General features: G+C 42.7%; 1 protein-coding gene across 5 annotated transcripts in view; it reads left to right on the top strand.

The window, feature by feature from the left end:
- tle2a (TLE family member 2, transcriptional corepressor a) overlaps window positions 1-17,971 on the top strand; it is a 127,791-nt gene that overhangs the window by 103,711 nt on the left and 6,109 nt on the right. For all 5 annotated transcript variants that reach the window (XM_039766869.1, XM_039766867.1, XM_039766868.1 and 2 more), the window contains 4 exons: window positions 1,278-1,525; window positions 1,611-1,758; window positions 1,838-1,988; window positions 12,304-12,380. In XM_039766869.1, coding sequence (XP_039622803.1) covers window positions 1,278-1,525; window positions 1,611-1,758; window positions 1,838-1,988; window positions 12,304-12,380 — 624 coding nt within the window. The remainder of the gene's footprint in view (window positions 1-1,277; window positions 1,526-1,610; window positions 1,759-1,837; window positions 1,989-12,303; window positions 12,381-17,971) is intronic.

Here is a 17,971-nt window from a genome sequence, read left to right as displayed (position 1 = left end):
ATGTGGAAAAAGTGATGCGCTGTGAATACTTTCCGGATGCACTGTATCTGCAGTGAGAGTGTTGACCTTGTCGAGAGGTTTACTTACCTTGGCAGTGACATTCATGTCTCTGGTGACTCTCTTCCTGTGAAGTCACTAGATGGACTGGGAGGTCATGATGTCGCTATAAAGGGGTGTGTGGTGCTCTCGATGTCTATGCAAACGGATGACGACGGTCCAAGTCTTTAGAGTCTTGGTGCTTCCTACAGTTGCTAGACATGGACGCTATCCAGTGACCTGAGATGAAGACTGGACTCCTTTGGTACTGTGTCTCTTCAGAGAATCCTTGAGTACCGCTGGTTTGACTTTGCATTGCCCATGGAGTCCTGAATGAGGCACATTACCTGCATTGTCAGGGAGCATCAGTTACAGCACTACGGCCATTTGGCATGATTTCCCGATGGTGATTCGTCTCGCAGGATCCTCTTTGTTGAGGGACCCGAGTGGCTGGACCAGGCCAAGGGGACACCCACGTCACACCAGTCTGTGGCACGTAAATGTTCATTTCTGGAGGGTGGGGACTGCAGCATGCGTCTGCCTAGGGGGGGTTGTCAGCCAGGATCCCGAGCTGTTTCATCGTGTGGTGGGTGCTCTGTACCATTGCATGCTCCCCCACCTGACCTGGCCTGACCTTGTAGTTGCTGCTGATCATGCAGTCAATACAATTTACTCATAGAATTAGGACAGTCCATAGGCCTGAGGCGATCGTGGACCCAATGGGTCCGAGTCTGTGACTCATTACCAAGTGTGAATGCCCAGTTTGCTTAACACCTGGTGCCTTTTGAGAGCATCTTCTATTAGTGGACTTGGGGAAGTTTACTAGAAAGTCTGAGAGGTGTACAAGATCATAAGTACTTTGCTTGGTTGGTGCATCACCCAAGAAAATGATAAAAATGAGAAAATTCCCTTTACGTCGTGTAGTGTAAGTAGGATTTGAGCCCTAAAAACCTGCACTGTTCTCAAAGGAGTTCTTTAAATATTACTGAAGAACATGAAATTGGTTGTTGGACTTGAGGGTGAGAAGAGGAGTTTCAGGTGTTCTACCAAAATATTTCTTAACTGTTGAGTGTTCCCCTATTGACGTATACAGGCATGTGTCACAAAAATTTATTTTTAGGCCTTACAAGTTTTGGCCATAAACTCTCTTGTCTTGTTTCTGAGTTTCTTTTGGCCGCACTTCCCCTGTGTTCTGCTCTGCACACATTTCTAATCTTAACGCGCATTTGCTGTTTCAACAGAACCGGGATAACTATATCCGCTCCTGCAAGCTGCTTCCTGATGGCCGGACCCTCATTGTAGGCGGCGAGGCCAGCACTCTGTCCATCTGGGACCTGGCCACTCCAACTCCTCGGATTAAAGCAGAGCTGACGTCCTCCGCACCGGCCTGCTACGCCCTCGCAATCAGCCCCGATGCCAAAGTGTGCTTTTCCTGTTGCAGCGATGGCAACATTGTGGTGTGGGACTTGCAGAATCAGACTCTCGTCAGGTATGTGTCTCCTGGGGTCCTTTTTAGTGTGCGTTAAACTCATCATCATCATCCGGCTGCAGTTTCATGTTTTCTCCTCCTGTAGGCAGTTTCAGGGCCACACAGATGGTGCCAGCTGCATAGACATTTCAAATGACGGGACCAAACTGTGGACGGGAGGCTTGGATAACACGGTCCGCTGTTGGGATCTGAGGGAGGGCAGGCAGCTTCAGCAGCACGACTTCACATCACAGGTACGGGACAGGGCCGCAGTGAGAGGGGCTAAAGTACAGCCCATTGCTTCCAGCTCTGATTTCTATAATGTCTTTGCAGATCTTCTCTTTGGGGTACTGTCCTACAGGGGAGTGGCTGGCCGTTGGCATGGAGAGCAGCAATGTCGAGGTTCTTCACGTGTCTAAGCCTGACAAGTACCAGCTGCACCTTCATGAGAGCTGCGTGCTTTCTCTTAAATTCGCCTACTGTGGTGAGTGATGCGTCTTGCTCAACAGTGGACCGTCTCTTATTGTTGTTGCTGGCTTTAGGTTGTCATTAAAACTGACTGAAAGTAAGAAGTTAGTGTCCGTCTAATTCTATGTGGACTGCTCAGCTCAAAGGTCCAGAATGACCATCATTAGACAAATGTGATTAGCCCCCTGTACTGTGCCAAAGTGTTCTTTATAGTCTCGCTGATTGTCGTTTTGTATAATATTGTTCTGTTACTTACAAGGGAGAATCCAATATTATCCATACTCCAGCTGTAGGATTTATTGTAATCAACTTTCAGGAGAGACAAATACACCATTTTTCGCCATAATCTCCCTGCTCTTCAATACACTTTGTCCGTCTGTCAATAAGCTTTCGTATTCCTTCATTAAAAAGTGTTTTAGGCTGAGCTGTGAGTCACGAATGCACCGCTGTCTTCACCTCTTCATCAGACGTAAATCTTCGTCCTCTTAGGGCTTCTTTCAGGGGACCAAACAGGTTAATAGACTGATGGGGCGAGATCAGGACTGTAGGGTGGATGCTGTGACACCTCAAACCGAAGTCTTGGCAGTGGTGTGCGGACGTGTGTTGTCATACAAGAACACAATGCCCTTGGATGACAGTCCTTTGTGTTTTGTCTGAAGTTTTAGGCTTTAGCTCTTCAGTGAGCATCTCATTCTGACAAGCACTGTTGATTGTTGTACCTTTGTCCTGATGATGTTCCAGCATTGGCCCTTGGGACTCCCAGAACTCTGTAAGCATCAATTTTTCCAGCTGACAGTTGACTTTTGCACTTCTTCTTGGTTGGTGATGGAGAATGTTTCCATTCCATACTCTGCCGTTTACTCTCCGGCTTCTGGTGATGAATCTGTGTCTCGTCACCATAAGAAACGTTCATCTTCCTTAGAGTATCAGTCCAAATTTTGTTTGCAGATATCCAAACGCTTCTGTTTGTGCTCATCAGTGAGTTGTTGTGGTTCCCGTCTCGCACAAACTTCTCGAAACCCAAGTCTGTCATGGAGTATTGCACAGGCAGAGCCAGGGCTGATTTGACGCATCATCTACTGTCACTCGTCTAGTCAACAGAATCATTTCACATCTACGCTCAATGTTGTCATCAGACATAGATGGGCGTCCAGCTCCTTCTTCATGGTTGATGCTTGTGCGACCTTCCTTGAATGTCTCTATCTATTCATGCACACTTCTTCGTGACAAAACACTCCCTCCATACTGTGCACAAAGTCTTCGATAAATATCGGCACCAGGTACACCCTCAGACCACGAAAAACGAATTGCTTCACGTTGCTCTTCCTTTGTGCAAATCACAAGTGGGGCAGCCATTGTTTCTCACACTGCAGTTACAAATAATCTGACGTAACACATTCACACGTGCACAGCGGTGACTGGGGAGATGGGGACCTCGTATGGAAAGACGGTGCTGCCAACAGACAGAGTGCAGATCATTTTTAACTCCCCTTTGTATACTTGTTCCTGTGTTTATTATGGATCATCGGAGGTTGGTGGGGGAGGTCAGTGGATTGGGACAATGTGGAAGTGAAGTAAAAGGGAAGACGAGTTAATCAATGCAGCACTGAAATGCCACCATGACTTGCAGTTCCTTCACAAAGCATTCAGACCCCTTCAACTCTTACACGGTTCGCTTTGTTGCTGCCATTCACTAAAATCGTTTGCATTCACTTTTTAACCTCATCGAGTGGTAGTAGTGGGGTGTTGTACCGTGTTAGCCATTACAGATGCAATGAGAAGTCAAGCCAATAAGAGGTGTCACCTCATCAAGCAACATTCAACACCCTAGAATGATAAATCAAAAATAGAATTTCAGATATACTTGCCAAATTATTAAAAAAACATAAATAAATAAACCTTAAATCTCCCAATGGCACAGGTTTTCAGACCCTTTCCTCTGTGCTTAGTTGAAGCCCCTTAGGCAGCAATTCCCACCTGGAATCCTCTTGGTTTGGACATGACAAGTTCCGCACACCTGGATTTGGGGCCTTTCTGCCATTCTCCTCTGCAGCTCCTTTCAAGCTCTGCCAGGCTGGATGGAGGCTGTAAGTGGGCAGCTCTTCTAAGGTCTTTGCAGTCCAGGCTATGGTGGGGCTCACAGAGGTGACCCTAAGCCTCTCCTGTGTTGTCTTTGCTCTGTGCTTCGGGTCATTGTCCTGTTGGTAGGTGAACCTTCAGCCCGGTCTGGAATAAGTTTTCCTTCAGCATAATCCTGGACTCTTGCTCTGTTCAGCTTACCCTCAACCCTGACGTCTTCCATTCCCTACTGTTGATAAATGACCCCATAGCATGATGCTGCCTACTGCTCAAATGGTACTGCACTGGAGATGAGCAGTGCCTGGTTTCCTCCAGACATGATGGCAATCTCAGATTCATTAAACCAGAGGATCTCGTTTCTAACAGGCTGAGAGACCTTCAGATGCATTTTTGCAAACTAAGTGAGCTTTAATTTGTCTTTCATTGCAAATGGGCTTCTGTTTGCCCATTCTGCCATCAAGTTCAGAATGAGGAGTATTAACATGATGGTTGTCTTTCTGGAGGTTTCTTCCATCTTCACACAAGTTCTCTGGAACTCGGGCAGAGTGACCATCAGCTTCTTGGTCACGGCCCTTCCCCTATAGTTGCTTGCTTTGGCTGAGTGACCAGTTCTTGAAAGAGCTGTGGTTCTTCCAAACTTCTTCCATTTAAGACAGTGGTCTCAAACTCTGGTCCTGGAGGGCTGCAGTGGCTGCAGGTTTTCATTCTCACCCTTTTCCTAATTGGTGACCAGTTTTTGCTGCTAATTAACTCCTTTTCCTTTCATTTTAATTGACTTGGTTTTTAAGATTTGTTCCTCTGAGTTGCTTCATTTCTTACCTTAAATGGCACCCAAACAGAAATGGAATGTGAAGTGAGTGAGCCAACAGAAGATCAACGAAGTCAGGGTCTCAAACTCCAACCAATTTCACTGCAAGCAGTTGCTTAATTAAGAGCTGATTCTTGTTGTTAATTAAACCCATTCATTAATTCCATTACTTGTTACTGCTCTCGTTGTTCAGTAGCAGACATTTCCAAAATTATTGATTTTTCTCTTTTCTAAGAGTTCTGTTAAACTGTTTTGAGGGACCTGAGCAGATCGACATTCTTGAGACTTTCAGATATTGTATGATGGTCAGTTTGCTGGTCATGTTTTGGTTCATTTTATATCTCATTATTGTTTGGCAGCTAATGAAGGAAAAACAATTGAGGAGTCTGAGTCTTCAAGTCAATTAAAATGAATTCAAAAGAAGTTCAATAGCAGCAAAAACAGGTCACTAATTGAGAATAAAGTTAGAATGAAAACCTGCAGCCACTGTGGCCCTCCACTGATTTAAGAATTATGGAGGCCACTGTGCTCTTTCTGAACTGTTGGTGCAGCAGAACATGTTTTGTAGTCTTCTGTGCCCCAACTCCATGCTGACTGTAAGCTCTACAGGTAATTCCCTTCAACCACATGGCTTTCTGCTCAATTGTGGGACCTCCAATAGACAGCTGTGAGTGCCGTTCCTAATCTGGCCCAGTCAATTGAATTGGAGTCCAAACAAGTTGTAGAAACATCTCAACGATGTGCAACTGAGCCAAATTTCAGTTTTAGCAGATGGTCTAAATATTTGTTTCCGTGGGATTTTTTTCTGTTTTCGTTCCTTGAATTTTTATTACATTTCTAAAATTACTAAAATCCAGTTTTTTCCTTTACCCTTCTTGGGGTATTTAGTGTTGGTTGATGAGGGAAAAGTTAATTCAAATGATTTTAGCCTAAGAGTGCAACATAACAAAATATGAGAAAGTGAAGGGGTCTGAATACTTTCGGAATGATCTAGAAGGGGCTCGGAGTGCAAGTCCTCTTCTCTTCCTAGGTGTCAAAGTTTTCAAGTTCAGATTTATTCGCATCTACAAAGTACAGAGTGGCCCGATGAGATGATGAAGAGAAAAATGATCAAATTTGGCACTCACATTTACAGAAGATGCTGAAAGTGCTCTCCTTATGTGTCAATACATCTCTGTGCCCATTTCAGCATGTTCATGTACACACTTTGTTCATGGCCACTTTGTCATGGGCCACCCTATATAACCAAATCCACACTTGTGTGCCATCAGAAAATGAGTCTGAGTGCACCAATAGCAACAACAGATGACAAGGACCATGAATACACGAGTATCCTGCCGTACGTATGCACACACAAGAACGCATATTTGCCAGTGTGACAGTCTGTTGAGTAGCCTTATGGCCTGAGGATAAAGATCTGACTCGAAGGTCAGTTATTTAGGTCATGTAAGCTGATAGTATTTTCTTAGTTATGTTAAATGTTTGCCCATAAATTAGTGCAGTGCATTTGGAAGGTTCTTATAATCCCCTCAAGATGAATTCTTCCTCTTCTTCCTCTTCTTCTGGCTGCTCCGCTGTGGATCAGCCACAAGACCTACCGGGATCATCTTCTTCCATACCATTCTGTCCTCTCCATCTTGCTTTGTCACTCCCATCACCTGCATGTCTTCTCTCACCACATTCATAGACCTCCTCTTAGGCCTTCCTCTGCTCCTCTTTCCTGGCAGCTCTCTGCTTAGCATCCTTCTCTAATATACCAAGCATCTCTCCTCTGCACATGTCCAAACCAACACAATCTCACCTCTTTAACGTCCCACCTGAGCTGACCCTCTAATGTCCTCATTTCTAATCCTATCCATCCTCGTCACACCCAATGCAAATCTTAATATCATTATCTCTGCCACCTCCAGCTCTGCCTCCTGCTTTCTGGTCAGTGCCACCGTCTCCAGCCCATGTAACATAGCTGGTCCTGTAGACCTTTCCTTTCACTCTTGCTGATGCCCGTCTGTCACAAATCACTCCTGACACTCTTGTCCACCCTCTTCACCCTGCCTGCACTCTCTTCTTCACTTCTCTTCCACAAGCCCTGTTACTCTGTACTGTTGATCCCAAGTATTTAAACTCATTCCCACAAGTTGAATTGAATTAGTATATTCTAGCTATTTATTGTCCCTCTGACCATTGAACAGTCTGTTAGTAACCTGCCTTGCCATGTGTAGGGCATGGAGGGCACACAGTTTCAAACCGTGCCTTAACTCTTTCAGGGCTGATATCGACTTTTGTCAAAAGGAGGAGTTGACAACGGTAATCAACTGTAAACTGTGACAAAACCAACCGTTACATATTTAGTTGGACTTTCGTTGCTAGAAGGAAAGTTGGATTCATTGGTCTGACCGAGATTCCCTTCGCTCTCGTGAGTAGCAAGGCACACACAACAGCAAAAATGGCACTGACATCTGGCGAGAGATCAAAGCGAATGCGTAAAGCAAAATACTCCGTGGATGATGTTTTTGCCTGTTATCTCTGAACTGGACTATGACTTGTCGGACTCGGGTTTTGCTACAAGTGATTGAAAACGAATGTGAGGTTCCAGTTTCAGCTGATCGGTCCCCAGCTAATTGTGGTACTCGTGGTGTTCGCCAGTGAGGGCGGCCACATAACAATGATAAGAGGTAGAAACTAACTTGTAATGCACTGCGACTGTGATTGCTGGTGCTGTCCCAGCCATGCGAGGACAGCCTGGCAGCAAGCCTGCCACACATTCTTGGCAAACTGGCAGCCGCAGCATGCAGCAACAGACGTTTTATGTTGATTTCTGAGTGAAACCATTGTTTTTTGGAAAAGATATCCAGCCCTCAAAGAGTTAACCGTGCTCAGTTGTATGTGCAGAGCTGTACATTTAGAACGCACTGAATGTGAACAGAAAATAGAGAAATAACTCATCCTTAAGTAAAGAAACGATTGAAGTTGAACAAGAAACATTTTTCCTTTTTTTTGCCTTTTATTCTATGTGTGTATCAACGTTTCTGTATTCTTGTTTGTTTTGAAACCTTTTTAACATTTTTTGAATAAGAGTGTTTTTTGATACCTCCTGCCTTACTTTCCAGCAGTTACACCGACCATCACTGACACATTCAGGCCATCCTCAGACATTAAAGTATTGGAGACCCTTAATGATAACTGAGATGTGTTTAACCCACTTTAGGGTGTCCAAAGTGGTGAATCCCAGAAATGGGAAGTTGATGACCATTTCACAGTGCACCGCATCTTAACTTTATTGTGTTTTAAATGTATCATTACTGTATGTAAAATGCAGAGTATTCACGAAAAGGGTTCAAATACATTAAAACATAATCTGCACCTAAAGGGGGCACAGCATCGCCCATAATGCAGGTGTGACTGTGGTCCGCCTGCAAGTCTGCCCGTTAGGTAGAGATTGCTGCGCCGGCACAGCTGCGTCAGGAGGCAGACCTCCTCTCTGTAAGTCGTCTCACCCTTATCAGCGATCAGACCTATGATTGGAGGGATGTCGGACACAAATTTAGTGGTGGAGCTGTGCCACAAATGAGGCAGGGTACCCCATGTTCATCTGCACTGCGGAATGCCCGTTGAGACTGACCTGAGATCATGACGTGTCGACGAAGCAGACGGACTGGACCGGAGATAATGCTTCTGTGAGCCTTTAATCCCAGGGAACAAGATAATGCTGTAGCTAGACACGGAGAGTGTGATTATTTTTGCACTAGTTTTCCCATTATTACAACCTTGAGCGTCTAATATTTGTATTTCACCTAAATTAGACAGAGCTGATGTGGTGGCACGCTTGCCTCGCTGATCCAGCACACTTGAATCATTTGTATGTGACAAATAGAATTTGAGTTGATTGAAATTAATCGTGTGCACAGCTGCTGTCTGTATGGTGTCTGCATGTTCTACTGTCGTCTCTGCGGGTTTTCCACATCTCCATGAAGTGCATCTTAGCATAACTGGTAACTCTATATTGGCCGTTTTTGAGACGTTGGGAGCAGGTGGCAAGTTGTGTCCTCTCTGATAAACTGGCACCCCTCCTAGGGTTGGTTTCTGCCCAGAGTTTCCAGGATGGGAGGTGCCTCCTTGTCCCCTTGTTCTTGATAAACTCATTTTAAAGTCACCGTCTTTATCCACTGGACTAATTCCCTTCATAATTTTAAACACTTCACTCATGTCACCTCTTAATCTTCTTTTCTTAAACTGTAAAGGCTCAGCTCTTTTAATCTTTCCTCATAACTCATCCCATGTAGCTCCTGAATCAGCCCTGCTGCTCTTCTTTGGACCTTTTCTAATGCTGTTATGTCCTTTTTGTAGCCTGGAAACCAAAACTGCACACAGGACTCCAGATGAGGCCTCACCAGTGAGTTATAAAGCTTAAACAGAACCTCCTGTGACTTGTATTCCACACATCAAGGCGCTATATAACCTGAAATTCTGTTTGATTTCTTAATGGCTTCTGAACACTGTCGGGAAGTCGATAGCTTAGGGTCCACTATGACTCCTAAATCCTTCTCACAAGGTGTACAATCGCCCATTGTGTATTCAAACCTAACATTTTTACTTCCTGTATGTCATTATTTACATTTACGGACATTAAATTTCGTCTGGCCAAGCCTGTATGCCGTCCATGTCCCTATGTGATAATTTAACGAATTCAAAATTATCTGCCAACCCACCTATCTTGGTATCCTCTGCAGTCTTAACCTGCTTGTTACTTGTATTCCTTTCTAAATTCTGATTCATATATCATACCCCTGACTCCCTCATATCCTGTTTCTTGATCCTGCTCTTGACATCTTATATATATTTCTCTTCTGGTTCGTCCTGCTTCCCCTCGAAACCGGTCCTGCCCGCACGCAGTCGACACGTCATTTCTCGATTAGCGTTGGGTGCACAAGTAACTCAACCTCCTGGCCACGGACCGCACTGATTTAAAATACACGGGCAAATTTATCACCAAATCTCTCCACTATTCGCTAACACTTCTACCTTACTCCAGGATATGGACAGTTGTATGTTTTCGACACAGCGCAAGCTGAAGTACGCTTACAAGATAAAGCAAACTCTGCATGCAGCGAAAATGTACTTCTCCAGCTAGATTCCATGCTCAGAACCATCAACCCCTTTGCTAAATCATACAAACACATGCATAAAATCGCTCAGTCCAGTCCAACAGCATCTGTACGAATGGTTTTCAAGGAAAACCCTGGGCAGGATTTACGACGATACGATGCCCCGACATGTCACACCGATGTTGCAGCGATTTTCATCAGAGAAGATGGCGAACCCCCTGCCGAAAGGGACATTTGCATCTCTCCCAGAGGCAACTCCTGGAAACAGATTTCCATGCTCAATATGAATTGCGATCCTATGGTTTACCCACTTTTATTCCCTTACGGAGACATTGGCTGGTACAAACATTTAGAACATGTTCCCAATAAAAGAACCGCCAAACGAATCAGGCTTACTCAATGCCAATTTTTTGCGTACAGATTAGCAATGAGGAATACATTTAGTATTTTGCACTCCAGCAGCAAACTTTTCCAACAGTACTTCGTAGACGCGTATGTTAAAACAGAGGGCGTGCGTGTCAACTAACTCGGATTACATCAAGAAGATCTACGCGTGGAACAATACAAAGGACTATCGGACGCACTGTACGCAAAGGCTGAAAATAACAACGTACGTTTAAGCAAAATGATCATATTACCGTCCACATTTCCACGAAGTCCAAGATACATGCAACAAAACTATCAAGATGCCATGGCCATAGTACATAAATTTGGAAAGCCGGATTTATTTATCACTTTCACATGTAATCCTGCTTGACCGGAAATTCTATATGCACTGTCGGATACCCAAAGACCGGAGCACAGACCTGATATTATAGTACGAGTCTTTTGGATTAAGCTGCAGGAATTACTCCGAGACATTCTACATCATCTTTTTGGGGTTGTTCTCTTATATTTACGCAATCGAATTTCAGAAGCGCGGCCTTCCTCATGCCCACATGCTGTTTACTCTTCACAATAATTCTGAAATCAGAACCAGAAAGAAAGAAGTATTTCTTTCTTCTTGATTTCTGAATTCCTTTCTCACCGTTTTCCGTTCCTATTCTTACACCGCCGTATGCTACGGCGGCGTCGGCTAGTTTGTTATATTTCTGTGAGTGACCTTTTAAACATTAAGCAGGGTTTTGAAATCCGATGGACCCCATTTTTTATTTTCAGCATGTTGGAGTTTCCTTTGGAGGCATTAGCTCTCCGGAAATGTGTTCTTTTGAAATTGCGGCACATTAAGTAACTAAACAATATAGTAATATGACAGAAAAGGCGATATCCCTCCCATCGCGATTATGGCGGTATAAGAATCACATGAGAAAAATATACTTTAGCTTACATTTACTAATGGTTGATGCGGTTACAAACGGGAAGCATATGACAGACTTTTATCCAGGTGGGAGTCTGGATTTACGCATTCTGCCATTTTTTCGTCACCACGCTGAGGATTTTCGGACGGAGGTCCCCGACACAGCTTCGAAGGGTTTGGCTGTTGTCCAAGCCTTTTATACTGTCTGCTTCACTTGCTGGTCTTCTCTGTCTCCAAACAAGGGCAGGTAGGGACTGAACTCCTCCTCCACAAAATACAGAAATGGCATAATGCCTACATGCCGGTTCTCATTCTCCCAACAAGGAAAGAAGATTTTGTACTGACAGAGGACAGAAATACTGTTCTGTGTTTAAGCTGACTATACAATCCTCCAGTTGTCTTTTGCTGTCTAATCCAATGCTTGGTTGGCAATTCGAAATGCTGAGCCCCTGTATGCCAAACTTAGCATGCACATGTGAATAGATCCTTTAACAGTGTTGTCCAGATATAGTGACATAAATATTAAAGAAAAAATGTATTATAACGTTGGTGTTAGACATGCCCAGGGGGTCACTTTCTCCAGAAATGGCAGCGGTAGAAAAATACTTTCTAGTTGTAGCATCCTGGTGAATTTAAAGTCCTGAGTAGGGGAGGTGAAAACGTCTATGGCCATGGATTTGCGGAAAAAGTGCAGAGTTTTCATACACAGAATGTCTGACTGGTTTGAACTGTCGTTCCTTTTGTCTTTGCGGCCTTCTCAAGAATTCTTCTCCACATCCTTGTTTCCTTTTATTGTCGTGTGTGATTGCCCCATAAATATGTTAATTCAGCTTAATTTTTGACACCCATCCATGGCCCTGAATTGAGCTAAGCAGGTTTGAGAATGTTAGGATGTTACACTTTGTACGTCTTAATAGGCTGGGTAAAGGTTTTAGGATTTGGAAGGGGTGAAGTCATTAGACTAGCAAAGGTGCTCCGTTTAGTGTCTCAAATTTGGTCTGCACTTTAACTTATAAAAGTATTTCTTTTTTCTCTCTCCTTCTAGGAAAATGGTTTGTGAGCACTGGCAAAGATAACCTTCTAAATGCTTGGAGGACTCCTTATGGTGCCAGCATATTCCAGGTAGGAGAACTGAAGTCCTTTTTATATTTGGGATAATCAGACTTGTTTCAGAATCGCAAATAGCTATTAACTTTCAGATGACAATAAAAATGCTTCTTGCATCGTCATGTATGTGAGATACGCAAGAAAAAAAATGGCCGCCTGATTGCCGGGGTGCTTAGTTAGGTGGCTTATGAAGAATTATATTTTAGTTTATATTTTCCAGTTCTCTCTATAATGCTAGTATTATTATACACATCCATGTCTTTATCTGCAGTGGGTTTAGAAAGATTTCACACCCTGTTTTATTGTGTAAGGTCCTGTTTTTCCCTTTATGCCCTTTATTGTGTAGACCAGGGGTGGGCAAACCTTTTGGCTCACATTGACTTTTAAAATTTGACAGACGGGCCTGGCCAGCACTAGATGCATGCATATCAAACATAAATTTAAAAAAGGCATTACAGTGTTTAATATTTACATTCACTTTTAGTGGGAGCAGTGTTGTTGATCACCCTTTTTTGCCAATGCATCGAAGTCTGGTGTAAGTTTTGTTGTGGCGATTCTCAGAACAGATCTGAGGTGTTCATCGCTCAACTGGGATCTGTGGAGTGCTTTGTTGGTGTTCAAAACACTAAAAGTCTGTTCACACACATGCGTAGAGCCAAACAACACCAGCATCCTCTGTGCCATCTTCTGGATGTTTGGAAATTTGGCTGCACTTAATGAAGCATAAAACTCGTCCAGTTTAAGAGAGTTGAACTTCTCCTTTAAGACGGTGTCACATTGGAGATCAGTCAGTTCCAACTGCAACTCCTGTGGCGCCGTTTCAGGGTCCTGTGTGAAGGGACATGACACCAGCTGAAGTGACTTGTACATTTTTCCAAAATCGGAGAACCAACAGCAGAATTCTCCATGCAGGTCGTCCAGTGATTTTCTATATTTTTTCACAAGTCGAGGGGCCTCTTTTAGCGCAGCCAGTGTGGGGAATTGAATGAATGAGTTGTTTGACATTTGCTTTGAGAATAAAGCTAGCTTGGTTTTGAAGGCTCTGACGTTTGTGTATATTTAATGCACAAACTGGTCTTTCCCTTGTAGCTTCACGTTCAGCCCATTCATGTGTGTCAGTATCTCCAGAGCAAAAGCTAAATCACAAAGCCAATCTGTGTCACTCAGCTCAGGAAAATCGTCAGCTTTCTCAAGTAGCTCCAAAAATGAGAGAATCTCCTGTTTGAGCTCCCACACTCGTCGACATACTTTCCCCAAACTTAACCAGCGGACATTGGAGTGGTAAAGCAAGTCCTGGTGATCAGCGCAATTTCTTCAAGATACTTAATAAACTGACAATACTGAAGTCCCCTCGCTCGAATAAAGTTAACAAGTTTTACAACTGGCTTCACTACGTAGTCAAGCTGCAATACGGATTTACACGGTACTTTCTGGTGGATTAGGCAGTGTAAGAAAATTACCTCCCGCTCAGGGTTGTCCTCCTTCACCCTCTCCTGGATTCTTTTGAGCAACCTGACGTTTTTTCCAGTCAGATTTGGCGATCCATCTGTGGTGATGTTGGCGAGCGTACTCCAAGGTAGCTTGTGCCTATTGATGACCCCCAACACGCTGTCATATAAGTCCTCTCCCCGCGTTTTCCCCTTTCGGGATTCCATGGCCAAACACTCCTCCGTTATCTCAAAATTGTCATTAATCCTTCTGAAAAAAATTAAAAGCTGAGCGGCGTCCTTTATGTCATTACTTTCGTCCAGTGCCAAGGAATATAATTTAATTAAGGACCGCTTTTTTGTTTAACTTGCTAGCGAAGTCTTCACCAATTAGCTCAACACGGCGAGTCACTGTCCTGCGTGAAGAGCTCATTTTTTCAAATTTGTTCTTGCTCTCAGGACACACGATACCTGCTGTCTCTACCATGCACTCTTTGAGAAACTCCCCTTTGGAGAAAGGCTTGCTGGTCTTTGCTAATCTGAATGCCAGCACATAACTTGCCTTCGTGCTTGATTCTTGGATGGTAGTTTGTCGGATAAAGGTGTTTTGCTGAGCCTGCAAACTAGCTGCCAACCTCTGAGCGGTTTCCGTCCATTCTTGCGTTGACTGGTTGTTAGCGTAATTAGCATGCTTGGTGGAAAAGTCACGGCTGATGTTGTATTGCTTTAAAACTGCAACGGCTTCTTGGCAAATAAGACATGCAGCCTCTGATCGGACTTCAGTGAAAAAGTATTTAGTTGTCCATTCCTTATTAAACACTCACTTCGGCACTTACTGTCGACTTTTCTTTTCTTTGGCCCACTCATTGTTGCAGATGGGTTCAGAGCAGTAGCAGAGAAATAACAGAGAGTAACCCGGGCTCCGCAAAATCAAGTCAATGGATCACTGCGCCACCTGGTGGAACGCCAGCCGTTACAGGACAAGGTCAAATGAATGCAGTCATAATTATGATATGATTTGATTTGGGCAATTTTGTACCAATCTTCGGCGGGCCGGAAAGAGACCAAGGTGCCGGAAGTGGGCCATAGTTTGCCCACCCCTAGTGTAGACCTTAACAAAGTGTTAAATCCCAGACATGTACCTCTCTGTGCTCAGGTACTTTAGCACTTCGTCCCACTTCCCTTCTACATCTGTAACCATCGGCAATTAGACAGAGCAAAGTAACAGGCAGGAGTTAAATTACACATTTAATTATTGTATGCATTATTGATAAAATGGCCAAAATATTAAGGAAGCAGAATACTATGTGAATATCGGCACCACACCTTACAACCTAAGCAGCAGTGCATTGTGGGTCCACAGGCGGCTCTCGGCTTATCTTCAGTTTAGCTTGGGCTTTGCTACTACATGGCCAATGAATGGAGTATTGAAATGGGCCACATGGGTGCCAAAGTAGAGTTGTCCTCATTATGGTCTTCCCTTCATGGTCAGATGGTAAGAGAGAGAGAGAGAGAGAGAAAGAGAAATAAAAGCAAGGTGATCTGCTTTACACCATTCTCATCATAAACAAAGAACCAATGGCCTCTTGATTCAAAACCAGTCATAAACAGCTATACTTATGACCAATGGCGTTCATTTTCTAGTCCCTTCCTGTCCACTTACCAATGAAAGTGCTCAGGTACAACTCATCTGCCAGTTGGTTTGTTTAGTCACTTTAAGGCCTTCCTGCTCTGAGAATCTTATAGGCCCATGTAATTCCAAACACAGCCACCCTTTGCCAGGCTGGTCAGTTACTGTGCCGCCCTCACTATAAATTCCTCATCCTGAGTCCATCCTAAAGACTGGGGCTGGTTAGGTGAACCTCAAAACTCTGCTGGTGGTCTCAGTGCAGTAGAACTTGCCTACTGAAAACGCACTTGAATATTACATTTGCTTTGTCTAGTTTAACAAACAAGGACCTACCAAATACTTTCCAATTTATAGGCTGGAAATCAGTCCACCGCCCAACCCCTGTGACTTTTTGCACTCTTTCAGTTATAGGTTTCATTTTAAGTGGATAAAGTTGTCATATTTGCCCATCAATGTACACTCAAAAACCCTGAATAATAAAGTGAAAACATGTTTTTTGAGAGGTTTGTAAATTTATTAAAAATCTAAATCAAAAATGCCTAATTTGTGTAAGTATTCGGACCCTTTGCTGTGGCGTTCCAGATTGCATCCTGTTTGCTTTAATTCTCCTTCATTTCTGTCTGGAATGGGATTGGAATCCACCAGTTACAACATCATTGGACTGGACATCGTTTAGAAAGGGTGTAGAAGGTCTCGCAATTCAAACTGCATGTGGAGACAAAAGCCAGGCCATGAAGTTTAAGACCTCCGGGTTGGGGGACTAGACCATATTCCAACTAGCGTAGGGTGCAAGACGGACTGGCACCCCTCTCTAGGGTTCATTTCTATCGCAGGGCAAACACACAAGGGCCAATTTAGAGTTACCAATTCACCTGTCCTGTATGTCTTTAGACTATGGTGGAGGAGAACCCATGCAGACACTGGAAGAACATGCCAAGTCCACGCAGGGAGTACCAGGGATGTGCAGGACAGTAGCACTACCACTGTGCCACCGCGCTGCCCAAAACTAGAAGTGACAACCAAGAAAAACAGGCAGACCGCCTCATAAGATGTAAACCACTAACCACAGACTCTTCACGCTTCATATCAAACCCAGTCATCCTTGACGGCCGCCATATAATTTACAAAAGCTGAGCTGTTTGTCCTCTTGTCGAAGGCTGCCTCTTTCCCTTGAAGTGACTTCTCACAGAGTGAGCATTTGGCTAATGCAGGCCACGCAGCTAGCGAGTTCATTGGCATAGGCATTATCTGCATGGCAACCACAGGATATCTGATTGGTCAGATCGTTTTTCTTTTGATTAGAAGTAGTGTGTCCGAAAATTTTAAATGATGTGGCAGTTTACAGCTAGGATGGCACATGTGGGAACAGTGCAATGTTGGCCTAATTTACTGAAAGAGTAGTCCAAAGTACACTTTATTTATATCTATCTATCTATCTATCTATCTATATCTATATCTATATCTCTCTCTCTCTCTCTCTCTCTCTCTCTCTCTCTCTCTATATATATATATATATATATATATATATATATATATATATATATATATATATATATATATATATATATATATATATATATATATATATATATATATATATATATATATATATATATATATATATATATATTTATTTATATATATATATATATATATATATATATATATATATATATATTTATTTATATATAATATATATTTTGCTTTTTAACACACTACTTCTCTGCGCAGAGTATATATATACTCTGCTTTGGCGAGAAGTAGTGTTAAAGAAGCAATGAAAAGAAAAGGAAACATTTTGAAAATAACGTAACATGATTGTCAATGTAATTGTTTTGTCACTGTTGTGAGTGATGAGTGTTGCTGTCATATATATATATATATATACACACACACACACACATAAACATATATATATACATATCTATACATATATACACATACACACTCATACATACATACACACACATATATACACACAAATACATATATACATATATATATATATATATATATATACACATACATACACACACATATATAAACATATATACATATACATACATATCTACATATATACACACACAGCTATTTCGTATCAGTGCAATACGCTGCTTGTTAAAACGGATAACTCCCGCTCTTACGTGCAAGTTTGCGTGGATATTATGAACTATCGTATTTGTTCAAGTTCTATTTAAATTTTAAATAGAACAAATTTTTATTTAGTCGACAGAAATATCTTTGGTAGGAATGATAAAAACAGACAGGAATATTATTCCTGAATAAATCAACTCAAACCTTAAACAACTTATAAGATTTTGCTCTCCATAAAAATATATCCTGTCAAAATTATACAAATTCAAATATGAACATGCTGCATAACAAAACCTAGAAATATAAATAAAATGTGTTCCTTTCAGCAATAACAAATCAAATCATTCAGTTGTCTTTGCTCATATGTCATTTTAGAGCTGGACGCCTGGCATCTTTTTGGCCACAGGTTCGTTTCTGTTTGGTGTGAGGTTCTGTGTTGTGGAGATTCTCAGGAT

The sequence above is a fragment of the Polypterus senegalus genome, chromosome 10 (assembly GCF_016835505.1).
Source record: "Polypterus senegalus isolate Bchr_013 chromosome 10, ASM1683550v1, whole genome shotgun sequence".
NCBI lineage: Eukaryota > Metazoa > Chordata > Cladistia > Polypteriformes > Polypteridae > Polypterus > Polypterus senegalus.
This window is presented reverse-complemented; position numbering and strand designations above follow the sequence as displayed.